General features: G+C 46.8%; 1 protein-coding gene and 1 long non-coding RNA gene across 32 annotated transcripts in view; both read right to left on the reverse strand.

Annotated features, from left to right (window-relative positions):
- Positions 1-27,088, reverse strand: part of LOC110513475 (vacuolar protein sorting-associated protein 13B) — an 818,772-nt gene that overhangs the window by 596,355 nt on the left and 195,329 nt on the right. For all 6 annotated transcript variants that reach the window (XM_036938036.1, XM_036938048.1, XM_036938043.1 and 3 more), the window contains exon 17: positions 9,561-9,745. In XM_036938036.1, coding sequence (XP_036793931.1) covers positions 9,561-9,745 — 185 coding nt within the window. The remainder of the gene's footprint in view (positions 1-9,560; positions 9,746-27,088) is intronic.
- LOC118937706 lies at positions 17,271-21,136 on the reverse strand. Of its 26 annotated transcripts, none has more exons than XR_005035090.1 (5): positions 20,931-21,136; positions 20,549-20,654; positions 20,307-20,518; positions 19,879-20,196; positions 17,271-19,818 (listed from the first exon to the last, which is right to left on the reverse strand). It is a non-coding gene; the product is annotated as an uncharacterized LOC118937706 (long non-coding RNA). The 26 variants fall into 26 exon arrangements; XR_005035103.1 differs by lacking the exon at positions 20,931-21,136 and adding an exon at positions 20,217-20,246 and having other exon boundaries at positions 17,271-19,682; positions 19,713-19,984; positions 20,307-20,382; positions 20,413-20,703; XR_005035081.1 differs by having other exon boundaries at positions 20,307-20,654.

The raw sequence follows: 27,088 nt of genomic DNA on the forward strand, positions 1-27,088 counted from the left end.
GAGGAGAGAGACAGGTAGAGACAGACAGGCAGAGCTAGAGGAGAGAGACAGGTAGAGACAGACAGGCAGAGCTAGAGGAGAGAGACAGGTAGAGACAGACAGGCAGAGCTAGAGGAGAGAGACAGGTAGAGACAGACAGGCAGAGCTAGAGGAGAGAGACAGGTAGAGACAGACAGGCAGAGCTAGAGGAGAGAGACAGGTAGAGACAGACAGGCAGAGCTAGAGGAGAGAGACAGGTAGAGACAGACAGGCAGAGCTAGAGGAGAGAGACAGGTAGAGACAGACAGGCAGAGCTAGAGGAGAGAGACAGGTAGAGACAGACAGGCAGAGCTAGAGGAGAGAGACAGGTAGAGACAGACAGGCAGAGCTAGAGGAGAGAGACAGGTAGAGACAGACAGGCAGAGCTAGAGGAGAGAGACAGGTAGAGACAGACAGGCAGAGCTAGAGGAGAGAGACAGGTAGAGACAGACAGGCAGAGCTAGAGGAGAGAGACAGGTAGAGACAGACAGGCAGAGCTAGAGGAGAGAGACAGGTAGAGACAGACAGGCAGAGCTAGAGGAGAGAGACAGGTAGAGACAGACAGGCAGAGCTAGAGGAGAGAGACAGGTAGAGACAGACAGGCAGAGCTAGAGGAGAGAGACAGGTAGAGACAGACAGGCAGAGCTAGAGGAGAGAGACAGGTAGAGACAGACAGGCAGAGCTAGAGGAGAGAGACAGGTAGAGACAGACAGGCAGAGCTAGAGGAGAGAGACAGGTAGAGACAGACAGGCAGAGCTAGAGGAGAGAGACAGGTAGAGACAGACAGGCAGAGCTAGAGGAGAGAGACAGGTAGAGACAGACAGGCAGAGCTAGAGGAGAGAGACAGGTAGAGACAGACAGGCAGAGCTAGAGGAGAGAGACAGGTAGAGACAGACAGGCAGAGCTAGAGGAGAGAGACAGGTAGAGACAGACAGGCAGAGCTAGAGGAGAGAGACAGGTAGAGACAGACAGGCAGAGCTAGAGGAGAGAGACAGGTAGAGACAGACAGGCAGAGCTAGAGGAGAGAGACAGGTAGAGACAGACAGGCAGAGCTAGAGGAGAGAGACAGGTAGAGACAGACAGGCAGAGCTAGAGGAGAGAGACAGGTAGAGACAGACAGGCAGAGCTAGAGGAGAGAGACAGGTAGAGACAGACAGGCAGAGCTAGAGGAGAGAGACAGGTAGAGACAGACAGGCAGAGCTAGAGGAGAGAGACAGGTAGAGACAGACAGGCAGAGCTAGAGGAGAGAGACAGGTAGAGACAGACAGGCAGAGCTAGAGGAGAGAGACAGGTAGAGACAGACAGGCAGAGCTAGAGGAGAGAGACAGGTAGAGACAGACAGGCAGAGCTAGAGGAGAGAGACAGGTAGAGACAGACAGGCAGAGCTAGAGGAGAGAGACAGGTAGAGACGGACAGGCAGAGCTAGAGGAGAGAGACAGGTAGAGACGGACAGGCAGAGCTAGAGGAGAGAGACAGGTAGAGACGGACAGGCAGAGCTAGAGGAGAGAGACAGGTAGAGACAGACAGGCAGAGCTAGAGGAGAGAGACAGGTAGAGACAGACAGGCAGAGCTAGAGGAGAGAGACAGGTAGAGACAGACAGGCAGAGCTAGAGGAGAGAGACAGGTAGAGACAGACAGGCAGAGCTAGAGGAGAGAGACAGGTAGAGACAGACATGCAGAGCTAGAGGAGAGAGACAGGTAGAGACAGACAGGCAGAGCTAGAGGAGAGAGACAGGTAGAGACGGACAGGCAGAGCTAGAGGAGAGAGACAGGTAGAGACAGACAGGCAGAGCTAGAGGAGAGAGACAGGTAGAGACAGACAGGCAGAGCTAGAGGAGAGAGACAGGTAGAGACGGACAGGCAGAGCTAGAGGAGAGAGACAGGTAGAGACAGACAGGCAGAGCTAGAGGAGAGAGACAGGTAGAGACAGACAGGCAGAGCTAGAGGAGAGAGACAGGTAGAGACGGACAGGCAGAGCTAGAGGAGAGAGACAGGTAGAGACAGACAGGCAGAGCTAGAGGAGAGAGACAGGTAGAGACAGACAGGCAGAGCTAGAGGAGAGAGACAGGTAGAGACAGACAGGCAGAGCTAGAGGAGAGAGACAGGTAGAGACAGACAGGCAGAGCTAGAGGAGAGAGACAGGTAGAGACAGACAGGCAGAGCTAGAGGAGAGAGACAGGTAGAGACAGACAGGCAGAGCTAGAGGAGAGAGACAGGTAGAGACGGACAGGCAGAGCTAGAGGAGAGAGACAGGTAGAGACAGACAGGCAGAGCTAGAGGAGAGAGACAGGTAGAGACAGACAGGCAGAGCTAGAGGAGAGAGACAGGTAGAGACGGACAGGCAGAGCTAGAGGAGAGAGACAGGTAGAGACAGACAGGCAGAGCTAGAGGAGAGAGACAGGTAGAGACAGACAGGCAGAGCTAGAGGAGAGAGACAGGTAGAGACAGACAGGCAGAGCTAGAGGAGAGAGACAGGTAGAGACAGACAGGCAGAGCTAGAGGAGAGAGACAGGTAGAGACGGACAGGCAGAGCTAGAGGAGAGAGACAGGTAGAGACAGACAGGCAGAGCTAGAGGAGAGAGACAGGTAGAGACAGACAGGCAGAGCTAGAGGAGAGAGACAGGTAGAGACAGACAGGCAGAGCTAGAGGAGAGAGACAGGTAGAGACAGACAGGCAGAGCTAGAGGAGAGAGACAGGTAGAGACAGACAGGCAGAGCTAGAGGAGAGAGACAGGTAGAGACAGACAGGCAGAGCTAGAGGAGAGAGACAGGTAGAGACAGACAGGCAGAGCTAGAGGAGAGAGACAGGTAGAGACAGACAGGCAGAGCTAGAGGAGAGAGACAGGTAGAGACAGACAGGCAGAGCTAGAGGAGAGAGACAGGTAGAGACAGACAGGCAGAGCTAGAGGAGAGAGACAGGTAGAGACAGACAGGCAGAGCTAGAGGAGAGAGACAGGTAGAGACAGACAGGCAGAGCTAGAGGAGAGAGACAGGTAGAGACAGACAGGCAGAGCTAGAGGAGAGAGACAGGTAGAGACAGACAGGCAGAGCTAGAGGAGAGAGACAGGTAGAGACAGACAGGCAGAGCTAGAGGAGAGAGACAGGTAGAGACAGACAGGCAGAGCTAGAGGAGAGAGACAGGTAGAGACAGACAGGCAGAGCTAGAGGAGAGAGACAGGTAGAGACAGACAGGCAGAGCTAGAGGAGAGAGACAGGTAGAGACAGACAGGCAGAGCTAGAGGAGAGAGACAGGTAGAGACGGACAGGCAGAGCTAGAGGAGAGAGACAGGTAGAGACAGACAGGCAGAGCTAGAGGAGAGAGACAGGTAGAGACAGACAGGCAGAGCTAGAGGAGAGAGACAGGTAGAGACGGACAGGCAGAGCTAGAGGAGAGAGACAGGTAGAGACAGACAGGCAGAGCTAGAGGAGAGAGACAGGTAGAGACAGACAGGCAGAGCTAGAGGAGAGAGACAGGTAGAGACAGACAGGCAGAGCTAGAGGAGAGAGACAGGTAGAGACAGACAGGCAGAGCTAGAGGAGAGAGACAGGTAGAGACGGACAGGCAGAGCTAGAGGAGAGAGACAGGTAGAGACAGACAGGCAGAGCTAGAGGAGAGAGACAGGTAGAGACAGACAGGCAGAGCTAGAGGAGAGAGACAGGTAGAGGTATTTTTTATTTGTTATTTTTTATTTTACCTTTATTTAACTAGGCAAGTCAGTTAAGAACAAATTCTTATTTGAGGAGAGAGACAGACAGGCAGAACTAGAGGAGAAAGACAGACAGGCAGAGCTAGAGAGAGAGAGACAGGTAGAGAGAGAGAGACAGGTAGAGAGAGAGAGACAGGTAGAGAGAGAGAGACAGGTAGAGAGAGAGAGACAGGTAGAGAGAGAGAGACAGGTAGAGAGAGAGAGACAGGTAGAGAGAGAGAGACAGACAGGTAGAGAGAGAGAGAGACAGGTAGAGAGAGACAGGTAGAGAGAGAGAGACAGGTAGAGAGACAGACAGGTAGAGGAGAGAGACAGGTAGAGAGAGAGAGACAGGTAGAGAGAGAGAGACAGGTAGAGAGACAGACAGGTAGAGAGAGAGAGGAGAATATTTGACTTCACTCCACAGGAGAGCAGTTTAATAATTTGGCGGGCGCTCCGCTGCTCTGCGCTGGTCTGAGGGCGAAGGTAGCTTGGCGGAGGCCATGTTGACGGCATACTCAACAACATGATCCTAATGGCCTGGAAAATCCCTGGGCCTCCAGAGAACAGGCCAGACACTACCGGCTGCAGGAGAAAAGCTACTGTTTTATTGAACGCTGCCCCTTTTTACAGGCTCCCATGTATTACGAGACCATTAAGGCCTGCTGGAGGACGTGGAGCGAAGGAGAGTTGGAGAGTTAATTTACCCACGGCCGCAGGTCCTCTACCTCACACTGGGCAAGGCGGGACAGCCGGGGTGTGTGTGTGTTTGTGTGTTTGTGCGTGTGTGTCAGTGTGTGTGTCACGATACTCAAATTTTGACTTAGATACCATCATGATACCATCACGTTACCATCACGATATCATCACGTTACCATCACGATACCATCACGATATCATCACGATACCATCACGATACCAAAACGTTACCATCACGTTACCATCACGATACCATCACGTTACCATCACGATACCATCACGATACCATCACGATACCAAAACGATATCATCACGATACCATTACGTTACCATCACGATACCATCACGATACCAAAACGATATCATCACGATACCATTACGTTACCATCACGATACCAAAATGATATCATCACGATACCATCACGTTACTACCATCATGATACCAAAATTATACCATCACATTACCATCACGATACCATCACGATACCATCACGATACCATCACGATACCATCACAATACCAAAATTATACCGTCACGTTACCATAACGATAACGTCACATTACCATAACGATACCATCACGATACCATCACGATACCACAGTAAAGAATAAGGTGAATTAGCCAACGTCCCGGAGAGGCAGTAGATGTAGACAGATCAACTCAGCTACCGCTCTGTTCTCAGACAGACATCTACGCATCAACCAATCAAATCACACCAATCCTCTTGACTTGTTTTAACTAACTCTAACACAACATAAAAGGGCATTGTTTATTTGAATGGTAAATGTCTATTGATAAACTGGAGTAAATCAAGACGCAGCCTAGAGCCTTGTCCACAATACAGCTGAATGCCTGTTATTCAATAGGACTGTGTGAAGGCCTGTTATTCAATAGGACTGTGTGTGAAGGCCTGTTATTCACTGTGTGAAGGCCTGTTATTCAATAGGACTGTGTGAAGGCCTGTTATTCAATAGGACTGTGTGTGAAGGACTGTTATTCAATAGGACTGTGTGTGAAGGCCTGTTATTCAATAGGACTGTGTGAAGGCCTGTTATTCAATAGGACTGTGTGAAGGCCTGTTATTCAATAGGACTGTGTGTGAAGGCCTGTTATTCAATAGGACTGTGTGAAGGCCTGTTATTCAATAGGACTGTGTGAAGGCCTGTTATTCAGTAGGTCTGTGTGAAGGCCTGTTATTCAATAGGACTGTGTGAAGGCCTGTTATTCAGTAGGACTGTGTGAAGGCCTGTTATTCAATAGGACTGTGTGAAGGCCTGTCATTCAGTAGGACTGTGTGAAGGCCTGTTATTCAATAGGACTGTGTGAAGGCCTGTTATTCAATAGGACTGTGTGAAGGCCTGTTATTCAATAGGACTGTGTGAAGGACTGTTATTCAATAGGACTGTGTGTGAAGGCCTGTTATTCAATAGGACTGTGTGAAGGCCTGTTATTCAATAGGACTGTGTGTGAAGGACTGTTATTCAATAGGACTGTGTGAAGGCCTGTTATTCAATAGGACTGTGTGAAGGCCTGTTATCCAATAGGACTGTGTGAAGGCCTGTTATTCAATAGGACTGTGTGAAGGCCTGTTATTCAATAGGACTGTGTGAAGGCCTGTTATTCAATAGGACTGTGTGTGAAGGACTGTTATTCAATAGGACTGTGTGTGAAGGCCTGTTATTCAATAGGACTGTGTGAAGGCCTGTTATTCAATAGGACTGTGTGAAGGCCTGTTATTCAATAGGACTGTGTGAAGGCCTGTTATTCAATAGGACTGTGTGAAGGCCTGTTATTCAATATGACTGTGTGTGAAGGCCTGTTATTCAATAGGACTGTGTGTGAAGGCCTGTTATTCAGTAGGACTGTGTGAAGGCCTGTTATTCAATAGGACTGTGTGTGAAGGCCTGTTATTCAATAGGACTGTGTGAAGGCCTGTTATTCAATAGGACTGTGTGTGAAGGCCTGTTATTCAATAGGACTGTGTGTGAAGGCCTGTTATTCAGTAGGACTGTGTGAAGGCCTGTTATTCAATAGGACTGTGTGAAGGCCTGTTATTCAATAGGACTGTGTGTGAAGGCCTGTTATTCAGTAGGACTGTGTGAAGGCCTGTTATTCAATAGGACTGTGTGTGAAGGCCTGTTATTCAATAGGACTGTGTGTGAAGGCCTGTTATTCAATAGGACTGTGTGTGAAGGCCTGTTATTCAGTAGGACTGTGTGAAGGCCTGTTATTCAATAGGACTGTGTGTGAAGGCCTGTTATTCAATAGGACTGTGTGAAGGCCTGTTATTCAGTAGGACTGTGTGAAGGCCTGTTATTCAATAGGACTGTGTATGAAGGCCTGTTATTCAATAGGACTGTGTGAAGGCCTGTTATTCAGTAGGACTGTGTGAAGGCCTGTTATTCAATAGGACTGTGTGAAGGCCTGTTATTCAATAGGACTGTGTGTGAAGGCCTGTTATTCAGTAGGACTGTGTGAAGGCCTGTTATTCAATAGGACTGTGTGTGAAGGCCTGTTATTCAATAGGACTGTGTGTGAAGGCCTGTTATTCAATAGGACTGTGTGTGAAGGCCTGTTATTCAGTAGGACTGTGTGAAGGCCTGTTATCCAATAGGACTGTGTGAAGGCCTGTTATTCAGTAGGACTGTGTGAAGGACTGTTATTCAATAGGACTGTGTGAAGGACTGCTATTCAATAGGACTGTGTGTGAAGGACTGTTATTCAATAGGACTGTGTGTGAAGGCCTGTTATTCAATAGGACTGTGTGAAGGCCTGTTATTCAATAGGACTGTGTGTGAAGGACTGTTATTCAATAGGACTGTGTGAAGGCCTGTTATTCAATAGGACTGTGTGAAGGACTGTTATTCAATAGGACTGTGTGTGAAGGCCTGTTATTCAATAGGACTGTGTGAAGGCCTGTTATTCAATAGGACTGTGTGAAGGCCTGTTATTCAATAGGACTGTGTGTGAAGGCCTGTTATTCAATAGGACTGTGTGTGAAGGCCTGTTATTCAATAGGACTGTGTGAAGGCCTGTTATTCAATAGGACTGTGTGAAGGCCTGTTATTCAGTAGGACTGTGTGAAGGCATGTTATTCAGTAGGACTGTGTGTGAAGGCCTGTTATTCAATAGGACTGTGTGTGAAGGCCTGTTATTCAATAGGACTGTGTGTGAAGGCCTGTTATTCAATAGGACTGTGTGAAGGCCTGTTATTCAATAGGACTGTGTGTGAAGGCCTGTTATTCAATAGGACTGTGTGTGAAGGCCTGTTATTCAATAGGACTGTGTGAAGGCCTGTTATTCAATAAGACTGTGTGAAGGCCTGTTATTCAATAGGACTGTGTGAAGGCCTGTTATTCAATAGGACTGTGTGAAGGCCTGTTATTCAATAGGACTGTGTGAAGGCCTGTTATTCAATAGGACTGTGTGAAGGCCTGTTATTCAATAAGACTGTGTGAAGGCCTGTTATTCAATAGGACTGTGTGAAGGCCTGTTATTCAATAGGACTGTGTGAAGGCATAGAGTCACTCAGCTGTCTGATTTCATGAGGCTACAGACGGACAGTCTGTTGTCCTTCCCATGTGGGACTCCTGGTGCTGATCAACAACAGCAGTAGCAATGTCTCCGTTAATTAAAAACGCGTTCTGTCTCTTTAAGACACAGTAATGAGGTCATTCACAAAAGGCTCATGAATAACTTGGTGGGGGGGTTATACCAGAACCAGCTGATCTAGATGGTCCATATCTGGTTGGTGGGTTATACCAGAACCAGCTGATCTAGATGGTCCATATCTAGTTGGTGGGTTATACCAAAACCAGCTGATCTAGATGGTCCATATCTGGTTGGTGGGTTATACCAGAACCAGCTGGTCCATATCTGGTTGGTGGGTTATACCAGAACCAGCTGATCTAGATGGTCCATATCTAGTTGGTGGGTTATACCAGAACCAGCTGAACTAGATGGTCCATATGTAGTTGGTGGGTTATACCAGAACCAGCTGATCTAGATGGTCCATATCTGGTTGGTGGGTAATACCAGAACCAGCTGATCTAGATGGTCCATATCTGGTTGGTGGGTTATACCAGAACCAGCTGGTCCATATCTGGTTGGTGGGTTATACCAGAACCAGCTGATCTAGATGGTCCATATCTGGTTGGTGGGTTATACCAGAACCAGCTGATCTAGATGGTCCATATCTAGTTGGTGGGTTATACCAGAACCAGCTGGTCTAGATGGTCCATATCTGGTTGGTGGGTAATACCAGAACCAGCTGATCTAGATGGTCCATATCTGGTTGGTGGGTTATACCAGAACCAGCTGATCTAGATGGTCCATATCTAGTTGGTGGGTTATACCAGAACCAGCTGATCTAGATGGTCCATATCTGGTTGGTGGGTAATACCAGAACCAGCTGATCTAGATGGTCCATATCTGGTTGGTGGGTTATACCAGAACCAGCTGGTCCATATCTGGTTGGTGGGTTATACCAGAACCAGCTGATCTAGATGGTCCATATCTAGTTGGTGGGTTATACCAGAACCAGCTGATCTAGATGGTCCATATCTGGTTGGTGGGTAATACCAGAACCAGCTGATCTAGATGGTCCATATCTAGTTGGTGGGTTATACCAGAACCAGCTGATCTAGATGGTCCATATCTAGTTGGTGGGTTATACCAGAACCAGCTGATCTAGATGGTCCATATCTGGTTGGTGGGTTATACCAGAACCAGCTGATCTAGGAACAACAGTATTTATAAGTGTCATGTTTCATGTGATGCCGTTTGCTGAAGAACACTGTAATGTGGGTTTTACAGGTGATGAGTAATGATCTGTTGACTCCTACTAGACATGAGGACTAATGAGCACTAAATCACTCTCACTGCCTAGGAGTAGTCTCCAACATGATCCCCCCTTCCTCTCTCTGTGTCTGTGTGTGTCTGTGTGTGTGTGTCTGTGTGTGTCTGTGTGTGTGTGTGTGTGTGTGTGTGTGTGTGTGTGTGTGTGTGTGTGTGTGTGTGTGTGTGTGTGTGTGTGTGTGTGTGTGTGTGTGTGTGTGTGTGTGTGTGTGTAGAGCAGGTGTACCAGTAGGAGGGAGGAGAAGGAGCAGCCCTCGGAGGACAATGAAACACAGGGGTAATAACTGTGTTCAGTTTACCTGGTGCTGTGTAGACATGGCTGAGCAGGGCCTCGTTGACCCCAGGGTGGGAACCGTCTCCCAGGCTGTGTGTCCAGCTCTGCAGCATGGCCTGAAGCAGCAGGATCTGGGGACGCGTGGCCTGCACCGTGAAGTTGGGCAGCTCAAAAATACACTCTGTCATCAGGACTGACGAGCGCTTTGTCCTGGGGAGAGAGAGAAAGAGAAGAGAGAAGAGAGAGTGATGGGTTAGAAGAATGCTTGGGACTGGGAAGGGAGAGGAGAGGAGAGGAGAGGAGAGGAGAGGAGAAGAGAGAGTTATGGGTTAGAAGAATGCTTGGGACTGGGAAGGGAGAGGAGAGGAGAGGAGAGGAGAGGAGAGGAGAGGAGAGGAGAGGAGAGGAGAGGAGAAGAGAGAGAGTTATGGGTTAGAAGAGTGCTTGGGACTGGGAAGGGAGAGGAGAGGAGAGGAGACTTGGGACTGGGAAGGGAGAGGAGAGGAGACTTGGGACTGGGAAGGGAGAGGAGAGGAGACTTGGGACTGGGAAGGGAGAGGAGAGGAGACTTGGGACTGGGAAGGGAGAGGAGAGGAGACTTGGGACTGGGAAGGGAGAGGAGAGGAGACTTGGGACTGGGAAGGGAGAGGAGAGGAGACTTGGGACTGGGAAGGGAGAGGAGACTTGGGACTGGGAAGGGAGAGGAGACTTGGGACTGGGAAGGGAGAGGAGAGGAGACTTGGGACTGGGAAGGGAGAGGAGACTTGGGACTGGGAAGGGAGAGGAGAGGAGACTTGGGACTGGGAAGAGAGAGGAGAGGAGACTTGGGACTGGGATGAGAGAGGAGAGGAGACTTGGGACTGGGAAGAGAGAGGAGAGGAGACTTGGGACTGGGAAAGGAGAGGAGAGGAGAGAAAAGGAAGCAGGACCTCGTCAACACAACAGTAATATAAAGTAGAGAACACTGAGTAATGGACAGAACCATTCTGATAACTTCCATGGATCCAACATGGTAACAGAACACTGAGTAATGGACAGAACCATTCTGATAACTTCCATGGATCCAACACCAGACAGGGAGGAGGAGGAGCAGAGAGCACCATTAAAACAATGTCCTGTTTCTTTAAAAGCTTCGGGCTGATCTAATCCAACATCAGTCTGTCAAGGAGACGATAAAGACGGTGTCTGAAGCAATGTGGATTTTAGTCATGTTGATATGTACCAGTCATGTATACATGTACCAACCATGTAGATATGTACCAGTCATGTTGATATGTACTAGCCATGTCAATATGTACCAGCCGTGTAGATATGTACCAGTCATGTAGATATGTACCAGTCATGTTGATATGTACCAGTCATGTTGATATGTACCAGTCATGTTGATATGTACTAGCCATGTCAATATGTACCAGCCGTGTAGATATGTACCAGTCATGTAGATATGTACCAGTCATGTTGATATGTACCAGTCATGTTGATATGTACCAGTCATGTTGATATGTACCAGCCATGTTGATATGTACCAGCCATGTTGATATGTACCAGCCATGTAGATATGTACCAGTCATGTTGATATGTACCAGTCATGTTGATATGTACCAGTCATGTTGATATGTACCAGCCATGTTGATATGTACCAGTCATGTAGATATATACCAGCCATGTTGCTATGTACCAGTCATGTTGATATGAACCAGTCATGTATATATGTACCAGTCATGTAGATATGTACCAGTCATGTAGATATGTACCAGTCATGTTGATATGTACCAGTCATGTAGATATGTACCAGTCGTGTTGATATGTACCAGTCATGTAGATATGTACCATCCATGAATATATGCACCAGTCATGTACCAGTCATGTAGATATGTACCAGTCATGTATATATGTACCAGTCAGGTACCTGACATGTAGATATGTACCAGTCATGTATGTATGTACCAGCCATGTTGATATGTACCAGGTATGTAGATATGTACCGGTTATGTTAATATGTACCAGTCATGTTGATATGTACCAGTCATGTAGATATGTGCCAGTCATGTACCAGTCATGTAGATATGTACCAGTCATGTAGATATGTACCAGTCATGTAGATGTGTAGCAGTCATGTAGATGTGTACCAGTCATGTAGATATGTACCGGTTATGTTGATATGTACCAGTACCAGTCATGTATCAGTCATGTACCAGTCATGTAGATATGTATCAGTCATGTACCGGTCATGTACCAGTCATGTAGATATGTACCAGTCATGTGCCAGTCATGTGCCAGTCATGTACCAGTCATGTAGATATGTACCAGTTATGTGCCAGTCATGTGCCAGTCATGTACCAGTCATGTGCCAGTCATGTACCAGTCATGTACCAGTCATGTAGATATGTACCAGTCGTGTACCGGTTATGTGCCAGTCATGTACTAGTCATGTACCATTCATGTTGGTATGTACCAGTCATGTACCAGTCATGTTGATATGTGCCAGTCATGTAGATATGTACCAGTCATGCTGATATGTATCGGTCATGTACCAGTTATGTACCAGTAATGTTGATATGTATCAGTCATGTACCAGTCATGTGCCAGTCATGTACCCATTATGCGCCTGTCATGTACCAGTTATGTACCGTTATGTACCGGTTATGTAACAGTCGTGTTGATATGTACCAGTCATGTAGATATGTACCAGTACGGTGTCTGAAGCCATGTGGAATTTTCACAACAGAACCCAGAGGTGACTTGAGGAGCCACGGCAACAATGTTCAGTACCACCCAGGGAGTACGTGTGTTAAAGCCACTTCAACAGAGACTGGCAGGGGATGAAGGTTGGTTAAGCTTGTTGGGACTGTTCAGAGTGTGAAGACGTGCAGGAGAGATGTCCAACGCACGCGACCGTCCTCCAGGTCCTATCTATCACAGCCCCAACCAACCATAACCTACTGGCAGGTGATGAAGGTTGGTTAAGCTTGTTGGGACTGTTCAGAGTGTGAAGACGTGCAGGAGAGATGTCCAACGCCGCGACCGTCCTCCAGGTCCTATCTATCACAGCCCCAACCAACCATAACCTACTGGCAGGGGATGAAGGTTGGTTAAGCTTGTTGGGACTGTTCAGAGTGTGAAGACGTGCAGGAGAGATGTCCAACGCACGCGGCCGTCCTCCAGGTCCTATCTATCACAGCCCCAACCAACCATAACCTACTGGCAGGTGATGAAGGTTGGTTAAGCTTGTTGGGACTGTTCAGAGTGTGAAGACGTGCAGGAGAGATGTCCAACGCACGCGACCGTCCTCCAGGTCCTATCTATCACAGCCCCAACCAACCATAACCTACTGGCAGGTGATGAAGGTTGGTTAAGCTTGTTGGGACTGTTCAGAGTGTGAAGACGTGCAGGAGAGATGTCCAACGCACGCGACCGTCCTCCAGGTCCTATCTATCACAGCCCCAACCAACCATAACCTACTGGCAGGTGATGAAGGTTGGTTAAGCTTGTTGGGACTGTTCAGAGTGTGAAGACGTGCAGGAGAGATGTCCAACGCACGCGACCGTCCTCCAGGTCCTATCTATCACAGTCCCAACCAACCATAACCTACTGGCAGGTGATGAAGGTTGGTTAAGCTTGTTGGGACTGTTCAGAGTGTGAAGACGTGCAGGAGAGATGTCCAACGCACGCGACCGTCCTCCAGGTCCTATCTATCACAGTCCCAACCAACCATAACCTACTGGCAGGGGATGAAGGTTGGTTAAGCTTGTTGGGACTGTTCAGAGTGTGAAGACGTGCAGGAGAGATGTCCAACGCACGCGGCCGTCTAAACCTATCATCACGCACCTGTTTTTACGGCCGATTCATTGTGAACAACAACAACAACAACAACTGACTGGCGGACGAATTAAAACCAGATGTCGTCATTATTGTGTTTTAGAGAATGTTGAATGCACGGAGAGACAGAGAGAGATGTGATGTCATTTAGTAAGCTGGGAGGCACGTGTTGTGTTTGTCAATCTTCAATAGAAATGGAATAAAGGAGAAAGTGGAGAAAGGTTCAGAAAAGAGGTACGTCATTTCACACCTCAGACTGCAGAGGGAGGGGGTGGGGCAGCAGGCCTCCCTCTCCACATTACAGTACAGCAGGCCTCCCTCTCCACATTACAGTACAGCAGGCCTCCCTCTCCACATTACAGTACAGCAGGCCCCCCTCTCCACATTACAGTACAGCAGGCCTCCCTCTCCACATTACAGTAATGTCACAGCAGGCCTCCCTCTCTACATTACAGTACAGCAGGCCCCCCTCTCTACATTACAGCAGGCCTCACTCTCCACATTACAGCAGGCCTCACTCTCCACATTACATTACAGCAGGCCTCACTCTCCACATTACAGTACAGCAGGCCTCCCTCCGTCATTTCACACCTCAGACTGCAGAGTGAGGGGGGGGCAGCAGGCCTCCCTCTCCACATTACAGTACAGCAGGCCCCCCTCTCCACATTACAGTAATGTCACAGCAGGCCTCCCTCTCCACATTACAGCAGGCCTCCCTCTCCACATTACATTACAGCAGGCCTCCCTCTCCACATCACAGTACAGCAGGCCTCCCTCTCCACAACACAGTACAGCAGGCCTCCCTCTCCACATTACAGTACAGCAGGCCTCCCTCTCCACATAACAGTACAGCAGGCCTCCCTCTCCACAGCAGGCCTCCCTCTCCACATTACAGCACGCCTCCCTCTCCACAGCAGGCCTCCCTTAGACCACAGAGGGCTGGTTCTCTAACTAGAGGGGGTTTAGACCACAGAGGGCTGGTTCTCTAACTAGAGGGGGTTTAGACCACAGAGGGCTGGTTCTCTAACTAGAGGGGGTTTAGACCACAGAGGGCTGGTTCTCTAACTAGAGGGGGTTTAGACCACAGAGGGCTGGTTCTCTAACTAGAGGGGGTTTAGACCACAGACATCCTTTTGCTTTAACAACCTGGAACTGGGGATCATTAGGAACGAAGTACTTACTGCTACTGAGGTACTGTACTGTAGTCCTGAACATCTGGATGATGGGGGGAGGAAGAGAGAGAGAGAGAGAGAAAGAGGAGCCTGCTAGGAGGCTTCCACATGCTGGGGACTAGGAGGAGGGGGAGGAGAGGAGGAGGAGGAGGGGGAGGAGAAGAAGAGGAGGAGGAGGAGGAGGAGGGGGAGGAGAAGAAGAGGAGGAGGAGGGGAGGAGAAGAGGAGGAGAGGAGGAGGAGGAGGAGGAGGAGGGGAGGAGGGGGAGGAGGAGAAGAGGATGAGGAGGAGGAGAGGAGGAGAAGAGGGGGGAGTTAGGAGGAGAGGAGGAGAAGGAGAAGAGGAGGAGGGGGAGGAGAAGAGGAGGAGGAGGAGGGGGGAGGAGGGGGGGAGTTAGGAGGAGAGGAGGAGAAGAGGAGGAGGGGGAAGAGGAGAAGAGGAAGAGGGGGAGGAGAAGAGGAGGAGGAGGGGAGGAGGAGAGGGGGGGAGTTAGGAGGAGAGGAGGAGGAGATGGGGAAGAGGAGAGGAGGAGGAAGAGAAGAGGAGGGTGAGGAGAAGAGGAGGGGGGGGAGGAGGTGAGGAGAAGAGGAGGGGGGGGGGGGGGAGGAGAGGAGGAGGAGATGGGGAGGAGGAGAGGAGGAGGGGGAGGAGAAGAGGAGGAGGAGGACCCTGGAACACGAAGCACTGCCTGTTTCCACAAGGTTCCTTTACTCATATCCTGTACAGTACACAATCTATCCCTCATTGTTTCCACATGCTGGGGACTAGGAGGAGAAGAGGAGGAGGGGGAGGAGGAGAGGAGGAAGAGGTAGGAGGAGGAGATGGGGAGGAAGGAGATGGGGAGGAACGAGGGGGAGTTAGGAGGAGGTAGGAGGGGAGAAGGAGGAGGAGAAGGGGGGGTAGGAGGGGAGGGGGGAGGAGGGGAGGTAGGAGGAGAGGAGGGGAGGGGGGGAGGTAGGAGGGGAGGGGTGAGGAGGGGAGGTAGGAGGAGAGGAGGAGGAAACCCTATTTGACTCATTGGGCAAAACAAAATCAGTGAAATAAATTATTCCTGAGGAAAACAGCAACAAGTTAGGGGTCAATTAATTTCCCAGGACTGACAGACTAGAGCCTTCCTTTGGTTTCCTGATCTGATCATATTACTAACATCTGATGTTCAATACCCCACCTGCTGTTCAATACCCCACCTGATGTTCAATACCCCACCTGCTGTTCAATACCCCACCTGCTGTTCAATACCCCACCTGCTGTTTAATACCCCACCTGTTGTTCAATACCCCACCTGCTGTTCAATACCATACAACCCCACCTGTTGAAGATTAATGGACTAACAGGAAGTCACTATGTGGTAGTCTGACCTAGCTATCTGAAGATTAATGGACTAACAGGAAGTCACTATGTGGTAGTCTGACCTAGCTATCTGAAGATGAATGGACTAACAGGAAGTCACTATGTGGTAGTCTGACCTAGCTATCTGGAGATGAATGGACTAACAGGAAGTCACTATGTGATAGTCTGACCTAGCTATCTGGAGATGAATGGACTAACAGGAAGTCACTATGGGTAAGTCCATCTTAACACTACTATGGCCAGTTGTTCACTTCTAGGAGTCTGTGTGTAGGGAGCATGAGGTTGGGGGTTTTGTGGTTGGACCAGGGGCAGAGGTGTATGAAGTATGCATTTCTCAAATCATCATTCCTGAACAGACCTAAACTCTTCAAAGACAGGCCCCTACCCTCTCCTCCCCCCTCCTCCTCCCCCATTCCCTCCCCCTCCTCTCTTCCTTCCCATCTGGATCCCTCCAGCTCTGCAGCCAAGGCCCCTGCAGCCGCCGTTCTCAGGAGAGAGGTTCATTACACAGGGATTACCGCGGGAGATGTTTTAATCAGAGGCTGCAGACAGCTGCAGCAGCGCTGGGTGAGAAAATGACCGTGACGTGGTGCGTCAGGCATAAAAAGAAAAACACGCCGGGGTGTTGGGGTCGAGGGTCGCAGAGATGTGAGGTGGTTTACGACTGAGACAGAGATGTGACTGGGAGGGAGAGAGAGTTCCTGTTTGGGTTCCTCTTTAGATGTGTCTTCAGAGGGACCATGGTTCCAGTCCCTAACACGGACACAGACCATGACGGGGATAGTTACAGTCAAAGGTGCCACTGTGCCCCGTTCTCTCTCTGGATAAGAGGAGTCAGGAGAAAATATGTTCCATCCAATAATCCTTTAATGAGCCACAGAGCTCTGATGGGAGTTACAGCAGCAGCAGTAGCCTTCCTGAAGACGACAGGAGGGAAGGGGAGAGGAGAGGAGAGGAGAGGAGAGGAGAGGGGGGGGGGGGGGAGAGGAGAGGAGAGGATAAAGGAGAGAAGAGGAGAGGATAAAGGAGAGAAGAGGAGAGGAGAGAAGAAGAGGAGAGGAGAGGAGAGGAGAGGAGAGGAGAGGAGAAATGAGAGGAGAGGAGAGGAGAGGAGAAAGGAGAGAAGGAGAGGAAGAGAGGAGAGGAGAAAGGAGAGGAGAGGAGAGGAGAAAGGAGAGGAGAGGAAAAAGGCCCCAGCTTCTCAGAACTAACTGAAACGTAAATCAACGCAAACCCAGCTCCTCATTCGCTGACGGCATTTCCTGTCCAGTAGACTTCTCAATACCTCCATTGATCCCTGTCAACTATAAAATCCTAACGGCCTCATTCTGCCTCTCACCAGATGGAGGGAACAGCAGCCCCCCCCCCCCCCCCGCCACTAACCTGGACAACTATATACTTTATAGACTGGGCCACACAAAATATGATGTTATACAGACACATCGTGATCAGAACTCAACCTCCTGCACTACAGTGCTAACTGAGGACTGTAAAATGACATCACTTCCCATCGTAACATAGATTTTAATACACAGTTATTTCAACGCCCAATTCTTACCTTCCCTTCTTATTTTGATGAGAACATATTTTCTGTCGTTTCTTCCAACGTCTCAGAACCTGATTCATGGCTCTGTTCTGTTCCACTGACTAGATGGACTGCTCCTCTACCTGGTCTATCCACATCTCTCTGTCCTCTACCTGGTCTCTCTGTCCTCTACCTGGTCTATCCACATCTCTCTGTCCTCTACCTGGTCTATCCACATCTCTCAGAACCTGATTCATGGCTCTGTTCTGTTCCACTGACTAGATGGACTGCTCCTCTACCTGGTCTATCCACATCTCTCTGTCCTCTACCTGGTCTATCCACATCTCTCAGAACCTGATTCATGGCTCTGTTCTGTTCCACTGACTAGATGGACTGCTCCTCTACCTGGTCTATCCACATCTCTCTGTCCTCTACCTGGTCTATCCACATCTCTCTGAACCTGATTCATGGCTCTGTTCTGTTCCACTGACTAGATGGACTGCTCCTCTACCTGGTCTATCCACATCTCTCTGTCCTCTACCTGGTCTATCCACATCTCTCTGAACCTGATTCATGGCTCTGTTCTGTTCCACTGACTAGATGGACTGCTCCTCTACCTGGTCTATCCACATCTCTCTGTCCTCTACCTGGTCTCTCTGTCCTCTACCTGGTCTATCCACATCTCTCTGTCCTCTACCTGGTCTATCCACATCTCTCAGAACCTGATTCATGGCTCTGTTCTGTTCCACTGACTAGATGGACTGCTCCTCTACCTGGTCTATCCACATCTCTCTGTCCTCTACCTGGTCTATCCACATCTCTCAGAACCTGATTCATGGCTCTGTTCTGTTCCACTGACTAGATGGACTGCTCCTCTACCTGGTCTATCCACATCTCTCTGTCCTCTACCTGGTCTATCCACATCTCTCTGAACCTGATTCATGGCTCTGTTCTGTTCCACTGACTAGATGGACTGCTCCTCTACCTGGTCTATCCACATCTCTCTGTCCTCTACCTGGTCTCTCTGTCCTCTACCTGGTCTATCCACATCTCTCTGTCCTCTACCTGGTCTATCCACATCTCTCAGAACCTGATTCATGGCTCTGTTCTGTTCCACTGACTAGATGGACTGCTCCTCTACCTGGTCTATCCACATCTCTCTGTCCTCTACCTGGTCTATCCACATCTCTCAGAACCTGATTCATGGCTCTGTTCTGTTCCACTGACTAGATGGACTGCTCCTCTACCTGGTCTATCCACATCTCTCTGTCCTCTACCTGGTCTATCCACATCTCTCTGAACCTGATTCATGGCTCTGTTCTGTTCCACTGACTAGATGGACTGCTCCTCTACCTGGTCTATCCACATCTCTCTGTCCTCTACCTGGTCTATCCACATCTCTCTGAACCTGATTCATGGCTCTGTTCTGTTCCACTGACTAGATGGACTGCTCCTCTACCTGGTCTATCCACATCTCTCTGTCCTCTACCTGGTCTCTCTGTCCTCTACCTGGTCTATCCACATCTCTCTGTCCTCTACCTGGTCTATCCACATCTCTCAGAACCTGATTCATGGCTCTGTTCTGTTCCACTGACTAGATGGACTGCTCCTCTACCTGGTCTATCCACATCTCTCTGTCCTCTACCTGGTCTATCCACATCTCTCAGAACCTGATTCATGGCTCTGTTCTGTTCCACTGACTAGATGGACTGCTCCTCTACCTGGTCTATCCACATCTCTCTGTCCTCTACCTGGTCTATCCACATCTCTCTGAACCTGATTCATGGCTCTGTTCTGTTCCACTGACTAGATGGACTGCTCCTCTACCTGGTCTATCCACATCTCTCTGTCCTCTACCTGGTCTATCCACATCTCTCTGAACCTGATTCATGGCTCTGTTCTGTTCCACTGACTAGATGGACTGCTCCTCTACCTGGTCTATCCACATCTCTCTGTCCTCTACCTGGTCTATCCACATCTCTCTGTTCTCTACCTGGTCTATCCACATCTCTATGTCCTCTAACTGGTCTATCCACATCTCTCTGAACCTGATTCATGGCTCTGTTCTGTTCCACTGACTAGATGGACTGCTCCTCTACCTGGTCTATCCACATCTCTCTGAACCTGATTCATGGCTCTGTTCTGTTCTAATTACTAGATGGACTGCTCCTCTACCTGGTCTATCCACATCTCTCTGTCCTCTACCTGGTCTATCCACATCTCTCTGAACCTGATTCATGGCTCTGTTCTGTTCCACTGACTAGATGGACTGCTCCTCTACCTGGTCTATCCACATCTCTCTGTCCTCTACCTGGTCTATCCACATCTCTCTGAACCTGATTCATGGCTCTGTTCTGTTCCACTGACTAGATGGACTGCTCCTCTACCTGGTCTATCCACATCTCTCTGTCCTCTACCTGGTCTATCCACATCTCTCAGTCCTCTACCTGGTCTATCCACATCTCTCTGTCCTCTACCTGGTCTATCCACATCTCTCTGAACCTGATTCATGGCTCTGTTCTGTTCCACTGACTAGATGGACTGCTCCTCTACCTGGTCTATCCACATCTATCTGTCCTCTACCTGGTCTATCCACATCTCTCTGAACCTGATTCATGGCTCTGTTCTGTTCCACTGACTAGATGGACTGCTCCTCTACCTGGTCTATCCACATCTCTCTGTCCTCTACCTGGTCTATCCACATCTCTCTGAACCTGATTCATGGCTCTGTTCTGTTCTAATTACTAGATGGACTGCTCCTCTACCTGGTCTATCCACATCTCTCTGTCCTCTACCTGGTCTCTCTGTCCTCTACCTGGTCTATCCACATCTCTCTGTCCTCTACCTGGTCTCTCTGTCCTCTACCTGGTCTATCTGTCCGCTACCTGGTCTCTCTGTCCTCTACCTGGTCTATCCACATCTCTCTGAACCTGATTCATGGCTCTGTTCTGTTCCACTGACTAGATGGACTGCTCCTCTACCTGGTCTATCCACATCTCTCTGTCCTCTACCTGGTCTATCCACATCTCTCTGAACCTGATTCATGGCTCTGTTCTGTTCTAATTACTAGATGGACTGCTCCTCTACCTGGTCTATCCACATCTCTCTGTCCTCTACCTGGTCTATCCACATCTCTCTGTCCTCTACCTGGTCTATCCACATCTCTCTGAACCTGATTCATGGCTCTGTTCTGTTCCACTGACTAGATGGACTGCTCCTCTACCTGGTCTATCCACATCTCTCTGTCCTCTACCTGGTCTCTCTGTCCTCTACCTGGTCTATCCACATCTCTCTGTCCTCTACCTGGTCTCTCTGTCCTCTACCTGGTCTCTCTGTCCTCTACCTGGTCTATCTACATCTCTCTGAACCTGATTCATGGCTCTGTTCTGTTCTAATTACTAGATGGACTGCTCCTCTACCTGGTCTATCCACATCTCTCTGTCCTCTACCTGGTCTCTCTGTCCTCTACCTGGTCTATCCACATCTCTCTGTCCTCTACCTGGTCTATCCACATCTCTCTGTCCTCTACCTGGTCTATCCACATCTCTCTGTCCTCTACCTGGTCTCTCTGTCCTCTACCTGGTCTACCCACATCTCTCTGTCCTCTACCTGGTCTCTCTGTCCTCTACCTGGTCTACCCACTTCTCTCTGGGAGCAACAAAACAGTGAGCAGATATACACTTTTAATTTACAGTGAGTGCACCAAACATTAAGAACACCTTCATCATATTGAGTTGTACCCCCCCCCCCCCCTTTTGCCCTCAGAACAGCCTCAATCCGTTGGGACATGGACTCTACAAGGTGTAGAAAGCGTTCCACAGGGATGCTGGTCCATGTTGACTCTACAAGGTGTTGAAAACGTTCCACAGGGATGCTGGTCCATGTTGACTCTACAAGGTGTTGAAAGCGTTCCACAGGGATGCTGGCCCATGTTGACTCTACAAGGTGTCTAAAGCGTTCCACAGGGATGCTGGTCCATGTTGACTCTACAAGGTGTCTAAAGCGTTCCATAGGGATGCTGGCCCATGTTGACTCTACAAGGTGTCTAAAGCGTTCCACAGGGATGCTGGTCCATGTTGACTCTACAAGGTGTCTAAAGCGTTCCACAGGGATGCTGGTCCATGTTGACTCTACAAGGTGTTGAAAGCGTTCCACAGGGATGCTGGTCCATGTTGACTCTACAAGGTGTAGAAAGCGTTCCATAGGGATGCTGGTCCATGTTGACTCAACAAGGTGTAGAAAGTGTTCCACAGGGATGCTGGCCCATGTTGACTCTACAAGGTGTCTAAAGCGTTCCACAGGGATGCTGGTCCATGTTGACTCTACAAGGTGTCTAAAGCGTTCCATAGGGATGCTGGTCCATGTTGACTCTACAAGGTGTAGAAAGTGTTCCACAGGGATGCTGGCCCATGTTGACTCTACAAGGTGTCTAAAGCGTTCCACAGGGATGCTGGCCCATGTTGACTCTACAAGGTGTAGAAAGCGTTCCATAGGGATGCTGGCCCATGTTGACTCTACAAGGTGTCTAAAGCGTTCCACAGGGATGCTGGCCCATGTTGACTCTACAAGGTGTCTAAAGCGTTCCATAGGGATGCTGGTCCATGTTGACTCTATAAGGTGTTGAAAGCGTTCCACAGGGATGCTGGTCCATGTTGACTCTACAAGGTGTCTAAAGCGTTCCACAGGGATGCTGGTCCATGTTGACTCTACAAGGTGTTGAAAGCGTTCCACAGGGATGCTGGCCCATGTTGACTCCAGTTGGCTGGATGTCCTTTGGGTGGTGGACCATTCTTAATACACACGGGAAACTGCTGAGTCTGAAAAACCCAGCAGCGTTGCAGTTCTTGACACAAACCAGTGTTCCTGGCACCTACAACCATACCCAGTTCAAAGGCTCTTCAATATTTAGTCTTTCCCATTCACCCTCTGAATGGCAACACATACACAATCCATGTCTCAATTGTCTCAAGGTTTAAACATCCTTCTTTAACCCCAGTCTCCTCCCCTTCATCTACACTGATTGAAGTGGATTTAACTTTCACCTGGATTCACCTGGTCAGCCTATAATGGAAAGAGCTGCTGTTCCTAATGTTTTGTCCACTCAGTGGGCGTAGGCCATTACATCTCCTGTCATTATTAAGATGTTTAAAAACCCGGTGTAGACTACATGTCCATCATAAACCATGTAGACTATATGTCCATCATAAACCATGTAGACTATATGTCCATCATTAACCATGTAGACTATATGTCCATCATTAACCATGTAGACTATATGTCCATCATTAACCATGTAGACTATATGTCCATCATAAACCATGTAGACTATATGTCCATCATTACCATGTAGACTATATGTCCATCATAAACCATGTAGACTATATGTCCATCATGGAACATAAACCATGTAGACTATATGTCCATCATAAACCATGTAGACTATATGTCCATCATAAACCATGTAGACTATATGTCCATCATGGAACATAAACCATGTAGACTATATGTCCATCATAAACCATGTAGACTATATGTCCATCATAAACCATGTAGACTATATGGAACAAAAACCATGTAGACTATATGTCCATCATTAACCATGTAGACTATATGTCCATCATTAACCATGTAGACTATATGTCCATCATAAACCATGTAGACTATATGTCCAACATAAACCATGTAGACTATATGTCCATCATTAACCATGTAGACTATATGTCCATCATGGAACATAAACCATGTAGACTATATGTCCATCATAAACCATGTAGACTATATGTCCATCATTAACCATGTAGACTATATGGAACATCATAAACCATGCAGACTATATGTCCATCATGGAACATAAACCATGTAGACTATATGGAACATAAACCATGTAGACTATATGGAACATAAACCATGTAGACTATATGTCCATCATAAACCATGTAGACTATATGTCCATCATTAACCATGTAGACTATATGTCCATCATAAACCATGTAGACTATATGTCCATCATGGAACATAAACCATGTAGACTATATGTCCATCATAAACCATGTAGACTATATGTCCATCATAAACCATGTAGACTATATGTCCATCATAAACCATGTAGACTATATGTCCATCATTAACCATGTAGACTATATGTCCATCATGGAACATAAACCATGTAGACTATATGTCCATCATGAACCATGTAGACTATATGTCCATCATAAACCATGTAGACTATATGTCCATCATAAACCATGTAGACTATATGTCCATCATGGAACATAAACCATGTAGACTATATGTCCATCATGAACCATGTAGACTATATGTCCATCATTAACCATGTAGACTATATGTCCATCATAAACCATGTAGACAATATGTCCATCATAAACCATGTAGACTATATGTCCATCATGAACCATGTAGACTATATGTCCATCATAAACCATGTAGACTATATGTCCATCATTAACCATGTAGACTATATGTCCATCATAAACCATGTAGACTATATGTCCATCATAAACCATGTAGACTATATGTCCATCATGGAACCATGTAGACTATATGTCCATCATGAACCATGTAGACTATATGTCCATCATAAACCATGTAGACTATATGTCCATCATAAACCATGTAGACTACATGTCCATCATTAACCATGTAGACTATATGTCCATCATAAACCATGTAGACTATATGTCCATCATAAACCATGTAGACTACATGTCCATCATTAACCATGTAGACTATATGTCCATCATTAACCATGTAGACTATATGTCCATCATAAACTATGTAGACTATATGTCCATCATTAACCATGTAGACTATATGTCCATCATGAACCATGTAGACTATATGTCCATCATAAACCATGTAGACTATATGTCCATCATGGAACATAAACCATGTAGACTATATGTCCATCATAAACCATGTAGACTATATGTCCATCATAAACCATGTAGACTATATGTCCATCATAAACCATGTAGACTATATGTCCATCATTAACCATGTAGACTATATGTCCATCATTAACCATGTAGACTATATGTCCATCATAAACCATGTAGACTATATGTCCATCATTAACCATGTAGACTATATGTCCATCATTAACCATGTAGACTATATGTCCATCATTAACCATGTAGACTATATGTCCATCATAAACCATGTAGACTATATGTCCATCATAAACCATGTAGACTACATGTCCATCATGAACCATGTAGACTATATGTCCATCATGAACCATGTAGACTATATGTCCATCATAAACCATGTAGACTATATGTCCATCATAAACCATGTAGACTATATGTCCATCATTAACCATGTAGACTATATGTCCATCATTAACCATGTAGACTATATGTCCATCATGGAACATAAACCATGTAGACTATATGTCCATCATAAACCATGTAGACTATATGTCCATCATAAACCATGTAGACTATATGTCCATCATGAACCATGTAGACTATATGTCCATCATTAACCATGTAGACTACATGTCCATCATGGAACATGAACCATGTAGACTATATGTCCATCATAAACCATGTAGACTATATGTCCATCATAAACCATGTAGACTATATGTCCATCATAAACCATGTAGACTATATGGAACATAAACCATGTAGACTATATGTCCATCATAAACCATGTAGACTATATGTCCATCATAAACCATGTAGACTATATGTCCATCATTAACCATGTAGACTATATGTCCATCATGGAACATGAACCATGTAGACTATATGTCCATCATAAACCATGTAGACTACATGGAACATAAACCATGTAGACTATAAGTCCATCATAAACCATGTAGACTATATGGAACATAAACCATGTAGACTATAAGTCCATCATAAACCATGTAGACTATATGTCCATCATTAACCATGTAGACTATATGTCCATCATGGAACATGAACCATGTAGACTATATGTCCATCATTAACCATGTAGACTATATGTCCATCATGGAACATGAACCATGTAGACTATATGTCCATCATTAACCATGTAGACTACATGGAACATAAACCATGTAGACTATAAGTCCATCATAAACCATGTAGACTATATGGAACATAAACCATGTAGACTATAAGTCCATCATAAACCATGTAGACTATATGTCCATCATTAACCATGTAGACTATATGTCCATCATAAACCATGTAGACTATATGTCCATCATTAACCATGTAGACTATATGTCCATCATGGAACATGAACCATGTAGACTATATGTCCATCATAAACCATGTAGACTATATGTCCATCATTAACCATGTAGACTATATGTCCATCATGGAACATGAACCATGTAGACTATATGTCCATCATGAACCATGTAGACTATATGTCCATCATGGAACATGAACCATGTAGACTATATGTCCATCATGGAACATAAACCATGTAGACTATATGTCCATCATTAACCATGTAGACTATATGTCCATCATGAACCATGTAGACTATATGTCCATCATAAACCATGTAGACTATATGTCCATCATGGAACATAAACCATGTAGACTATAAGTCCATCATAAACCATGTAGACTATATGGAACATAAACCATGTAGACTATAAGTCCATCATAAACCATGTAGACTATATGTCCATCATTAACCATGTAGACTATATGTCCATCATTAACCATGTAGACTATATGTCCATCATAAACCATGTAGACTATATGTCCATCATAAACCATGTAGACTATATGTCCATCATGGAACATGAACCATGTAGACTATATGTCCATCATGGAACATAAACCATGTAGACTATATGTCCATCATGAACCATGTAGACTATATGTCCATCATAAACCATGTAGACTATATGTCCATCATTAACCATGTAGACTATATGTCCATCATTAACCATGTAGACTATATGTCCATCATAAACCATGTAGACTATATGTCCATCATGAACCATGTAGACTATATGTCCATCATGGAACATGAACCATGTAGACTATATGTCCATCATGGAACATAAACCATGTAGACTATATGTCCATCATGAACCATGTAGACTATATGTCCATCATAAACCATGTAGACTATATGTCCATCATTAACCATGTAGACTATATGTCCATCATAAACCATGTAGACTATATGTCCATCATGGAACATGAACCATGTAGACTATATGTCCATCATGGAACATAAACCATGTAGACTATATGTCCATCATGAACCATGTAGACTATATGTCCATCATAAACCATGTAGACTATATGTCCATCATAAACCATGTAGACTATATGTCCATCATAAACCATGTAGACTATATGTCCATCATTAACCATGTAGACTATATGTCCATCATTAACCATGTAGACTATATGTCCATCATAAACCATGTAGACTATATGTCCATCATGAACCATGTAGACTATATGTCCATCATTAACCATGTAGACTATATGTCCATCATTAACCATGTAGACTATATGTCCATCATTAACCATGTAGACTATATGTCCATCATAAACTATGTAGACTACATGTCCATCATAAACTATGTAGACTATATGCAGCTCCATCTAGCAGTCAGGTGATACTGTTATCCTGCCAGGCCAGCTCTACCAGTCAGTCAGGTGATACTGTTATCCTGCCAGGCCAGGCCAGCTCTAC

Source organism: Oncorhynchus mykiss, chromosome 2 (assembly GCF_013265735.2).
Source record: "Oncorhynchus mykiss isolate Arlee chromosome 2, USDA_OmykA_1.1, whole genome shotgun sequence".
In the NCBI taxonomy this organism is placed as follows: Eukaryota; Metazoa; Chordata; class Actinopteri; order Salmoniformes; family Salmonidae; genus Oncorhynchus; species Oncorhynchus mykiss.